Genomic DNA, 13,380 nt, shown 5'->3' with positions numbered 1-13,380 from the left:
TGACCGGTTCAATCCGGTTTGAAACGGGTCGACTGCATAACCGATCCAACTTCAGATTCGGACCGGCTGGACCACCGGTTCCCGGTCCAACCGGTCCGACCGGCCGGGTCGGTCCGGGTTTTAAAACATTGATATCAAGTAAGAGAAAATTTATTGTGAGAGGTGAGAGGGTTAAAATATAATCCTTAGATTAATCAAGTGAGAGAAAATTTGGGGTTTAATCAAGTGAGAGAAAATTAATCTAAGGGTTATATTTTAACCCTCTCACCTTGAATTAGTATTTTTGGGGTTTAATCAAGTGAGAGAAAATTTGGGGTTTAAACTTGAATTAGTATTTTTGTGAGTAAAATGAAATGAAAATGAATCTCAATTGGGGGAAGAACTCTCTTTGCACAAAAACTACGATCTCTCCCTTCCTTGAGTTTGTTGTTGTTATCCCTCCTCCTTTTATGACTCAATAATTATAAATTTATAAATAAAATATTTTAAAATGTTGTTTAAAATAATTTACATTATAAATATTTTATGCCTTCATTAACTTATTTTAGTTGATTTTTTTTTTTATTTTTAATTCAATTTTTTATATTATTTATCTTTTTTAATACTAATTTTACACATTATTTTTGTAATATAAAAAACTCTCTCAATTATGTTAAATTATATTAATTTCATTTTTATGTCAATATATAAATTTTTAATTACCTAACCTTTCAATCTATTATATTTTAATTATATTTTTTTAATTTAATTTTGATAATTTGTTTTTGAAAAATTATTAGTATTTAAAATGATTTTCTATCAATAATTATTGATTATAAATTCATATTTTAGTTCATATATTTAATATGTCCATTTATTATGAATTTTAATTATAATATAATTTAAATATTAAAAATATTTGTTAAATATTAATTATATAAAAAATATCATATATAATATATAACTAAAATTCTAATATATATATATATGTCTTTGACTCTTTTTAAATTTGAATGTGTGAAAAAAAATCTTGAACTCTTATCGTATGTTAAAAATTTATAAAATTTTGCAAAGTCCACAAAGTCCTGCAAAATCGATTAAAATCTCTATTTAAAAGTTTTGCAAAATTCATTAAAATCTTAATTTAAAGTCTTGCAGAATCTTACAAAGTCTTAAAAGTTATGAAAATCTTGCAAAGTCTTTTAAGGGGAGTGTATTGGTTTAGGATTTCATAGGATTTTAAAAGACTTTTTTTGAGTAAAAAAGGCCGTTGGTATTCAATCAAGACTTTATGTCACTTAAAAATAATTCAGTGGTATTCAATCAGTATTTTTAAGATTTTTTAAAGAGTCCATTAAAATCCATTGGTGTTCATTTGAGACTTTTTACAACTTAAAAACAATCCATTAGTATTAAAAAAATATAGGGATTTTAAAGGATTGTTGTATTAGAGGGATTTTGATGGACTTTTTAGTGGTATCTATAAATACCAAATTCATAAAATAATCCCTTCCAAACCCATAAGATTTTGGAGGATTGTTTGAAGTGACTTTTCAAGTGCTTCAAGGAATTTCCAAGTGGGTTTTTCATCTATTTTTTTTCTATGATCGTGTCTTCTCCATTTTTTTTCTCTTCTTAATAATACTACACTACTACTTATATATAATATTGTATTACTGTTTTCATTCCATTCTCCTATTTGGTGAAATTTCTATCGTAAATGATAGTGTCATTAACTTACTTTATTTTTCCCTCCGTTCTCTTTAATTGACTTGCTCTATTTTGGTCTATTTAATTGAGATTGTTCATCAGTTATATAACACAGAAAACACTTGAAATTTTAACTTTAAAGTAGTATTTTTTTTATAACACATGTCAAGAAAAGGGAAAAGTGAAAGCTAAAATTGATATCATTATCTCTATAATCAACTATAGATCTTCAAGACCTTGTAATCAATTTAGATTTATTAGAACAATATATATATATATATATATATATATATATATATATATGTAAAAGATGAATTTGAGTTAGGGTTTCTGTAAATAGAATGAGATAAGAATGGATATTAGTTGGGAGAAGAGCCCTCTCAACATAAAAACTATGATCTCTCTCCCTCTCTTGAATTTGTTATTGTTATCATTCCCCTTTTATGACTCAACAATTATTTTTTCTTTTTTTTTACTATGAATTTTATTTTTTAAATTTTTATATTATGAAATTAAGATTTTTATATTTTAAAAAAGAAAATTAATATAAGACATTGCAGTATCTTAGAATTTAATACTAAAAATATTTCTTCACGAGTGAATAATTGAAAACAATTAAAAATTAAAAAAAAATATTTTGTACCTGTAACAAATTTCAGATATTTTTTTTTCTCCCAATTAATGTTTGTAAATATCTACTTTAGTACAGATATAAAATGAAGGGACATATTTAGTTATAAGAGAGTAAGGTAGTTGTGCCACTATTTTTTTTAATCATTTATAAAATTATAAATAAAATATTTTAAACCACAAATTATAAAAATTTTGAAATGTTGTATAGAATAATTTTTAGCATGTATGGGACTACGTAACTTTCTTCGTAAAGAATGTCATTATGATGAATTTTCATTTGAAGTGATGAACAAACCTTCATCTTTAACATTACTGGTTAATGAAAATCATAATTTTGAGCCTATTATTAAAACACAGGAGCAAGAGCGAAAAAATACTAATGTTTAGAAGACTAGTATAGCTATGGATATGTGGGTGAATTCTATTTAGAACGACATGATATTACAAAAAATTATTATTATTTATCCAGACATTATTATTTTTTTATTATTTTTATATTTGACTCTTTTTAAATTTGAATGTATGAAAAAAATCTTGAATTCTTATCTTATGTAAAAAATTTATGAAATTCTGCAAAGTTCACAAAGTCCTGTAGAATCCATTAAAATCCTAACTTAAAAGTCTTGCATAATCCATTAAAATCCTGATTGAAAGTCTTGTGGAATCCTACAAAATCTTAAAAGTCATGAAAATCTTGCAAAGTCTTTTAAAATTCATAAGATTTTTTTCAACTAAAAAAGTCCTTTAAAATCTCAATCCAATATTAATTTTTACTTTTATCATGTGATTGTACGCTTATTCAAGATTTAATTCAGCTGGTTGAATGAGATAAGAATATTTAGATACCAAGTTTTTGTTTTTAACAAATAAAAGAATTATACAATACATTAACGAATGATACAAACATATAATATTGATAGACTTACCTGTAAGACGCTTAAGGAAAAACAACACAAGAAAAGGGAGTGAGAAACATCTCACTCTGGCTTACAGTGTAAAAATATACGCCGGATAGCCAAACACAAACAAAACAGGTATAACATAGACAAATTAATAAAATCATCACATCTCACTCATCCAAGACATCAATTTTTCATATAACATTAAAATGCACATGTATGGACACGGACTACATTTTATCATCCATGTGGCGCCAGTAACATATCACATGGCATATTGCCGCTAGCAATACATGAAGAGTAGTCTAGGAGTACATGTCAGGTCACACCCTCTGCGCACTCTCACTAGAAGGACATACTACCAGAGTCTCGTCGGGATAACTAAGTCGCACAAGATACATCCAATGCACACAACGGGCGAGACTGAGACTTACAAACCGAGCTATCCCCAAGGACTAATCCCCAAAGCTTTTACACTAGGGGGTCTTCTATGGCGGTGTATTCCATATCGTACCCATAAAAATATTTATGCACATGATGCATGTCAATGAAGACTCCATGCTTTTCTCATATTACATTTTCATATCTCATTCTCATATCATATTATCATGTCTCATCATCATGTCTCATCATCATGTCTCGTCATCATAACACATCGTCATATCACATTACCATATCACATTATCATGTCTCATTATCATATCACATCATCATGTCACATCATCAAATCACATCACCATATCACATTATCATATTATCACATCATATTCACAATTTTCACAGAGCACTTTAATTCATATCAAAACTCATATATTTGCAAAATGAAACACATATTTACACTCCGCAAACATCAAAGAACACAATAGAAAACTCAGGGAATAAAACAGAAAACATTCATATTTTGCTTGTTTTCTCATAGGGTTTTCCGTAAGAACTCACAGAGCACTCTAATTCATATAAAAATATTCATTTTCAAAATTAACCATATACTCATGCATCACATCCAACAAGAAACACAACAACGCAATCAGAAGGAAAAACAGAAAACATTCATATTTTTCCCGTTTTCCTATAGGGTTTCCCGTAGGAACCCACAGAAATCTCAAATCATAAAATTACAATTTTAAAACTGAAATTAATAGTTCATTCAAGCAATTTATACAATTAATTACATTCAAGAGTACAATAGATGAAACGGATACAATTGGGAAAACCCCTCATACATGAATATACAACAAACATTCCTACACCCAGAGTAAGGTTTCTCACTCCCCCTTACCTGGATGAGCGGAAAACGAATGGTCTTGGTGTGATCTAGGATCGTTCCTGAATACTCTTCCTTAGAGCTCTTTGTTTCTCCTCTTTTTTTTTCACTAATCCTTCAGAACGTAAATGAGGCAGATAGGGTTAACGCTACCTAACTCGTTTCTTAAAATTAATCCATTAGGCTGGATCAACCCAACCCATTTTCCTTCTCTTCTAACTCACTTCTCTTTTTTCTCAAAATAATTAAATAAAATAAATACATGTATATTATAAAATATTTTTCCTCTATAACAATATATTTCTGACCCAAAATATAATAATATAATTTTAATAACAAAATATCATATAAAATCAACCTTCTCTTAAAACATATAAATATTTATTTAAAAATTCTAATAAAAATACTTATTTAATACGTACAAAATAATTGTCCAAAACAATAATTATTTAAAACGTAACAAAATAATATTCCTCTATAATTATTAAAATAATTATGACCAAATACCATATAATAATAATAATAATAACCTTTTTGAAAACTGGAGTGTTAATGTGGTCGCAAACTTGTTCATGTTATCTTTTACATTAATTACATGCAATTACTTGTCAAGAAATGATTTTTTTATATTTACAAGAATTTAATGACAATAACAAAGTTTGAGCCTAAAATTTACTTAGTATTTTTTATCCTACTACCAGATTAACCCTAATGATTAGTTATGCTAAGAAATCATTATATGATTTGAAATCATTATGATTTTGACTAAATTTGTATAATTTTTATTATTTTTTAAAATTAATATTTCAATTACATGTCACCTATATTTGTCATGGATATGTGATGTCCCCCACTACTTAATAATTTCTGATTATCATGTGCATCTCTGTTAAAGTTAACGTAATAATGCTCATGTTGCACCATATATTCTTGTAGTCAATTTTCAGAAAAATATATGATATATATCATCAGATGATACACATACATACTAAACTTTCAAACTATATATACATACTAAATACTAAACATACATATTATACATATAAACGGTACATGTAAACTATATATTTGAATTACAATACTTGATATGAATGTAATTACTAATATTTGCCTGAGCGGATATTTCATGAGAATTATTTTTATAAGATTATTATACATAAATTCCATAATGATAAGATATTGTCCGCTTTGAGCCTAAGCTCTCACTATTTTAGTTTTGATCATCATTCAAAAGGTCTCTCTAACATTGGAGTCTCTAACATTGGAGTATGAGTATGTTTTATAAGTTGTTATTTTTTCTCTTATTTTATCGATGTGGAACTTGTTTGTATCCCATCAATCCTTCCCTCAAACAAGGGATCTAACCTTTCGTGGAGCGGAATTTTTCTTTATATATCACATTATAAGGTTATTAGTTATTGTAATAATGCTCAAGTTGCACCATATTCTTGTAGTCAATTTTCAGAAAAATATATGATAAAATTCTGCTGCTAATAATAATTATCATAGGTTGTAAAAAACAGACATAGGCATATTTTCTGTAATTGATTCAACTGTTTATGTCATATGGTTTTGTACGGAAAAAAATTGCACCATTATACTGTAACTCTATTGCAAAATTTTGTTGAAATGAAATATCAGGAATACCATGTTGGAGGAAATGTTTGTGCTTCCACAAAATTAAACTTTGAGAATGTGCCACTCATGATTGTGGCAGATCTAATTATTTACAAGGAACTTGATTTTTCCTATATCTCTTTCTCTTCCTTTCTTATCCCAGTTATCTGCAGCTATGTAAAGCCTTAAATTGGAGAAAGTAAAAATATTTGCACTTGATTTTTGAGGTTGGAAGTAAGAGATGGTAAGTAGTAATGTAGCACCATCAAGCTTCCTCACTGCTTTCTAGTCCTGCAATTTCTTTTAGTGGTTTCCACATAAACTTTCTCCTGATCATTGACATGAGAATAATTATATCAAACAACAGCATTATTGAACAAGTAGTTAAAAGGTATATAACCAGAAGATAATGAACTTAAAATGTGAATCTGTATTTTGATGAATAAGTCACTTCTATGTTTCAAGACAATTATAGTATTATCTTTTTTTATCCTCAACCTATTTTTAAAATGCATCAAATATATAATCAAACTCATGCTATGTTTCAAGACCTCAAGATCAAGTTTTACAGCAGAAAGCACCGGCAATTTCCATCAACAAGCAACAACAACAAAAAGAAGCTATAAAATCTAAAACAAAATACTGAGAACAATAACAAAAGGTTCAGAAAAGGCTTCCTACCAGTTTCCACATTCAGCAATGACCCTCACATTAGGCCTAAGTGTTGGCAGCAATGCAAGAAACTGCAGTTCAGCCTTAGAGAGAACCTGTGGAAGCCAAAACAATATTTACATCATTACATTATGGGGAACATATCAATCACAGCAACCCCTCCCCTGTTTAAGTATATATGGGATGCTATAATGGAAGAGTTTAATTGTGACATTCTATAAGATTTTTATATTGTCAACCCATTAGAATAAAACGTCGACTAGTGATATGGTCCAAATAATACATGTAAATATGAGAGAATCTTTGATTTTGTAAAACTGAATTCAATCCAAATTCATATTTTAAGATAATATCAAAATCTATTCTAACAATTATTATTGCACCTATTAAATTACCTACTATTTACCAGTCGGTTTCGGTTTTGTGAAATAAGTCCATTCTAATTAAATTCTTAATGGAAAACAAGTAAATAAGTAATGCTATAATCCTCACACCTTGGCTTCAATTATCCACACCACCAGTCCTTTGGCATTTGGTGGCAATGCTTCTAATCTGTAATCCACTTCTGGTGGGAAATACCACCTTGCTATTGGCTGCTTGCCAACATGAGGCTGAAATTCATCACAAAATCCAAATACAAACTTGAGTAACATAACATCCACCAAGGACAAACAACCAAAAAGAAAAAGCAAATACATGTTTATCTAGATAAACTTCTCCAGCAGTACTTATAAGAGAGAAAAATAATAAGGAAAAATAAAATAAGTTTCTAAAAAAAATTATTTAGATTTTTCTCTTCCTATGTCTATGAGTGTCTTTTTTAGAAGTTTATCCAAACATGCATATAAGAGTCTTTCAAGCAGAAACAAAAACTCACAGGGCAGACAGGGTGAATCTTGGTGAGTGTGGTTTCAGGATCACCAAGGCCACGAGCAGTAAGATCAAGGAAATAGTATCCTTGACGTCTGAGACGTGACAAGTAGCGTCCCTCATAGCCACCCTCATGAGGAGGGTATATTGCAAGTGCCTTGTGCTCTTCGACATCAGAAAGCCACTGTCCAAGGTCAAGCTTCAACAAGTCACCCCCTATGAAGTCTCCTAGCCCTCTACACTTCACCACTCCTACCCTTTTCGATGTTTTAGTGTTACCACATTTTCCTCTCCAACCCTTCATCACTCCCACACTGTTGTGATGTTTGACCATGAAACTGTTCCTCATTGGTTGATTCTTCTTGCTTTGTTGAGCATTGTTGAAGCATGTTGGCACTCCATAACCCAAGCTAGCACTGGATGACATTTTCTTGTTTCGTGACTTTTTTTTTGGGCACAAGAATAGGAGAGGTTATTGGAGGAGGAGGTTTATGGTTTGTTTTGGAAGATAGAAGAAAATGTTGGTTAGTAGCCAAGTTCGTGACAAATTAAGCAGGGATGAATGTTGTGAGTTGTATGGTGGAGAAATGAGATAAAGTGATGGGATTTGTCTTCACTTGTAACCTTTAATTAAAGATGATGCCATGTGTCATGTGGTCGTAGAGTGTTTCTTTTTTTGTTTTTTTATCTTTTTCTTTTCTAAAAAATATGAATGCACACTCTTAGCAACATTGGGTCATTTCACGTAAAAAGTTTAGACTGTTTTTCTCTTCTTCTTAATTACAAGGAAAGTGGTAATCTTGATTGTTGAACAGTGGGTCTCTTTTTAGTGTTTTTAGATCAAAAGCATGTCAAACTAAACGTATCTTTACTAGTCCCGGTTTAGATGAATATATGTAAATAATGTTGGAGAAAAATTAAGTATGGTCAAGATCTAATTTATCAAATTGGATTTAATAAAGTGTTATTATTTTTTATTATCATGTTTACTACTTTGATGAGTAAAAATTTGATAAAGTTTTTATTAAAATTATAGAGTTGTTTTTATAATAAAGATTGTGAAAATGAGAAGTAAAAGTCTTTTATTAGCTTAATCTAAATTATTCTTAATTATATAATTATTATATATTAGATATCAATAAATTTGAATAACTTAATATATATATATATATATATATATATATATATATATATATATGAATGTATTTATTGATAAGAATTAATATATTTATTAGTTATATATATAAATGATGTATATGTGAATATGATTATTTTAACTTACTCAATTGAGAATTTATAATAATTTATATTACCTTAATTTGTATATAGAAATTTCTCATGAAGAAATTAAATAGTTTTCTTTGATATCAGATTATCATAATAATTAATAAATAATTTATTATATTTTAATTTCTCATACATGATGTCTTATGGTATTAGTTGAATGAATATAAATATGATTATATGCTCGTGAACTGTGTGAAATAGATAGGAAAGATAATAGTCTGCTTCTGTTTTTCTTGAAGCACAAAGCCATATGCTTATTACACAATAAAGAACCATTTTTTCTAAAATTTAGGAAACCACTAACATATTTCATCTTGTTTTTCAAATAAAAACCACAATATGAAAGTAAGTAGGTTTAGAAAATTGCATCTTATTTTTCTTATCACAAATACATTAAAAATAATTTGAATTTATATTTGTTTCGTTTCTATTGCTAACTAATTTTAGTATTAGAAACAACTTTGACTCTCAAGTCTAATATTTGAGTCATATATTCTTTAACAACTACTCTTTCTAACATGAAATTCAAAAAAATATTTTGAAAAATTTATATTTTATATTATATATACTGTAAGAGCTAACAAAAAATATAATAATATTCCACTTAAAAATTATTTATTTAATTTGATCAAAATAAATACTCTTATTTAATCATCAAATATTAAAATAATTTCTTTAACTGAGATTAGAACACTTGTTTGTATGTGATCTCATAAGTTCAATATTAAGCTGACAATAAATTAACCAAATTAATATATTAATCAAGGTAGTTATCTAACAACACTCCTTAATGTTTAAATAGTATGAAGTAATGTTTTACTTTCAAGAACTATTAGAAGAACATATAATATTTTCCTTAATCATTATAGCTCTTGGTTAACTCTAAAAAAATGATATTATTGTCAAATTTCATTAAGCTAATCTATCATGAATTTATCTGGCCATGATAGTATTTTATTCATAGAACTCAAACTCATTATCAACACACACACACATCAGAGTAAACTATTCAATTTTTTGATTCGACTGGTGAATTGAATCATACTCATGGAGGAGCAAATAGTCTTATCAAACATAAAAATCACTACTTGTTCTAATGTATATGTTTGTAATATTTGAAACTTAAATAATTTTTATAGTGTATTATTAATTTTAAATTATATATTTAATAATATAATATCTATGTAGATATTACATATATTATTTTGTGATATCAATTACAAGTATATTATATATATATACATATTATTTTTATTTTTAATTTGTATTAATATACAATTTAACATGTAATTTTTTTTATGTATTTTTTTGTACAAAATAAAAATAAAAATAATTTTAAATAAGATAGAAATTAAAATTTAAAATAAGATATGAATTTATTAAAATTTATAAGTATAAAATATATTTAACATGAATATTTTTTAAAAAATTAATAAAAATCAAGTCATACGGTTCAATTAGTGACCCAGCGGTTCAACATTTAACCCACTGACCCAATACCCTAATTGATTTGATGACCGGTCCAATTTTTAAAACTATAATCACAATTGAAACATCTATAATGCTAAAGAAACAATGAAAAGAAATCACTTGTTAACAACTTATAAATATTACTCTGGTGCTTAGCTGGATTCAATGGTTTGAGAATTCTTGACTGTCAAAAAGTTAAATGAAACGCCTTTTGTTCAATACATTTATTGCTTTTATTAAAATTCGTATGATTTTAATATATAAACTTTGTCATATCGAAAAAGACACTAACAAAAACATCGAAATTGAGGCAAATTTGAAGTAACTTGGGGCATTTATCTTAAATGTAATTGAATGGAGGACTAGTTGTCAAATTTACGTTACAAACTACTAGCGGACCTCAAGATTGATAGAAACCACTTTTTTTAATCTCAAGACTCATAAGTTATCAATTGAATGTGGTAAAGTTCTTGCATGTTGAGAAAAAGTTGAGATCTGTGGATCTTGAAAAATTTTGAGCTTTCAAAAGAGAAAGTTTCCTTTAATTTTCTTACTCTATTTGTTCTGTGACTTTGGTTAGTTTCTTACTTTTTACTTCTATTTTGTGACTTGAAATTAGCAATATATGTTTGTTTATGGCATACTGACGGTGCTTTCTTGTTCAATTTTTGACTCAGGTTGGTGCTGCTTGTCTCTATGGGTATGTATCTTTATCATTTTCAAATTTTTTTACCAAAGATTATCTTTGAATGAAAATCATATATAATTTTTGCTTACTCAATTTATCTTAATACCATTTTCCATAATCATTTTTTTTTAATTTCCTACCAAAACTTTATGTTATTTTTCTTTTCTTCTTATTTTGTCATCCTATATACTTGTTTCTAACATTAAATTCTCTTCAACCATCATTCCCCTCATAAAAAAAAAAATTGTCGTTGTTGGTATCATAGATGATTGTGTTTAATTTACTTCTTACTTTGTCTCCCTTTAAGATTTCCATGTATGATTTGACTTGGATTAACATTAATCCCTTCAAATTCTAACATTTCCCCAATTCACATGCCTTTACTTTTGTGTCGATTAATGATTTTTTAATTGAAATGATACAATTGTTATTTTATAAATTGGTCACAAAATATTTAGATCAGCATATTTTTTATTTATTTATTTATCAATTTCATTTTTATCCAATATCAAAATTTGCATTTAGTCAAATTGTAGAGTTAAAGATTAGTTAAATTTAGTTGAATCTAACTCGACTCAACTTGTGACACAGTAAGAATTAATTTGATTTGATTTAGGGTCAAATTTTATTTATTTATTTTTCATTTATAGTTTAACTCGACTTCAATTTGTGAACTCAAATTACATAAATCAAACAAAATACATGAGTGAAATGATGTTTGTGTATTAATCATTGGAAGAATTATTAGTGGATAATATCATGTTTTTAATTGGAAAACACAATTACAGACTCCTTAACTAATCTAGCGCATAATTTATCTTTTGGCATTCACTCTTTTTTCTTCCTTGAAGTTTCTTTTATTATTCTAACTAGTTGATTCACCCGTCTTTTACACGGGATTTTTTTTATACGTATATTTTGACAATAACATATTATTAAATATATTTTTATTATTTAGTTTAAAAAATAATATAATTTATCTACTACATCAACATCAAAATATGCTTAAGTGTAAAAAAAAATGCTCATATAAATGTAAGTAAATAAAAAAAAATATACCATAATTTTTTTGACATAAATATGTAAGTAAATTTCTAAAAAAAGTTGAAAAGTTTTTAATTCTAATTTTATTAATGTGTTATTATTATTTTTAATATTATGTCAATTTTTAATAATTAATATTTTTATGTGAATTTTATAATTACTTTTACTTTAAAACTACAATAATTTAAAAATTAATTAAATTAATATTTTATGATGTCATTACTATTTCTTAAATCGATGTGTTATTATATCATATAATTGATATAATTTTAATTTTAATTTACAAAGTTTGTGTATAGAAACTTATAAGAATAAATTTTTAGAAAAAAAAAATTGTATATAAAAATTAATTTAAGAGGAAAAATTCATGTATACTAATATATATACTCACTCATAGAAGATAGTTTTATTCAAAAAGAAATTTATAAATATTTTCTATGTCATATTTAAAATATTCTAAATAAACAATCACAAAAATAAAAGAAAACTAGTAGGCGAAGATATAACTATTAAATTTAAGCAAATCATTTAAAATTAATGTAACTAAAGTTTTATGATCCCTATTGTGTTATTATATTATATAATTAATAAAGTTTTAATATAATTTTATTAATGAGTTATTTTTTAATATTATGTCAATTTTTAACATAATAATACATATTTTAAATAATTAATTTTAAGGGAATATTATTATTATTTTTACTTTAAAATTGAAATAATTTAAAATAATATCATTAATATTTTATGATACTGTTTCTATATTAATATTATTTTGCAGTTTTTTTTTCTATAATTATGCAAGTATTTCTAACTGATTTTACTTCTTTTTCTATATTAATATTACGTCAAAATATTTACATTAAAAATTATTAATATTTTTAACTTAAATTATTATTTATAAATTAATAATTAACATAACTATTAATAATTTTAAATTTATATTTTATGATATCAATAAAATTTTCTATAGTAATGCGTTATTATATAAATATTTTTTTATTTTATTCAAAAAAAATCATGAATTAAATTATTTTTAAAATTGTATATAACATATTTTTTTGGTTAAAATATATTAACAACTAATATAAATATATTTATATAATTTTTAATTTAATGTTTTTTTATACTATTACGGTTTCTATTTATTAATGTGTTATTATATAATTAATGTAATTTTAATTTCATTGTAAAATTATGTGAATACTCGAGTTATAAAAGAAAATTTGTTGGAAAATTTTGGAAGGAAA

General features: G+C 26.0%; 1 protein-coding gene across 1 annotated transcript; it reads right to left on the bottom strand.

The window, feature by feature from the left end:
- Positions 1–6,104: 6,104 nt before the first annotated feature.
- Positions 6,105–8,209, bottom strand: NDHN (NADH dehydrogenase-like complex N). The gene is made up of 4 exons (XM_020351344.3): positions 7,652–8,209; positions 7,269–7,385; positions 6,784–6,869; positions 6,105–6,431 (listed from the first exon to the last, which is right to left on the bottom strand). Exons 1-4 carry the CDS (start codon positions 8,069–8,071, stop codon positions 6,368–6,370), a joined length of 687 nt encoding a protein of 228 aa, XP_020206933.1. The 5' UTR covers positions 8,072–8,209; the 3' UTR covers positions 6,105–6,367.
- Positions 8,210–13,380: the final 5,171 nt, after the last annotated feature.

The sequence above is a fragment of the Cajanus cajan genome, chromosome 3 (assembly GCF_000230855.2).
Source record: "Cajanus cajan strain Asha chromosome 3, NIPB_CcT2T_4, whole genome shotgun sequence".
In the NCBI taxonomy this organism is placed as follows: domain Eukaryota; kingdom Viridiplantae; phylum Streptophyta; class Magnoliopsida; order Fabales; family Fabaceae; genus Cajanus; species Cajanus cajan.
This window is presented reverse-complemented; position numbering and strand designations above follow the sequence as displayed.

What these genes read in the sequence shown, in the direction of transcription:
- NDHN (XM_020351344.3), bottom strand. Translation starts at nt 8,071, where the DNA reads ATGTCATCCAGTGCTAGCTTGGGTTATGGAGTGCCAACATGCTTCAAC. An exon ending in TGTGGATAATTGAAGCCAAG is followed by an intron (nt 6,870 to 7,268) that starts GTGTGAGGATTA and finishes TGGCTTCCACAG; the next exon opens with GTTCTCTCTAAGGCTGAACT. An exon ending in ATTGCTGAATGTGGAAACTG is followed by an intron (nt 6,432 to 6,783) that starts GTAGGAAGCCTT and finishes GTCAATGATCAG; the next exon opens with GAGAAAGTTTATGTGGAAAC.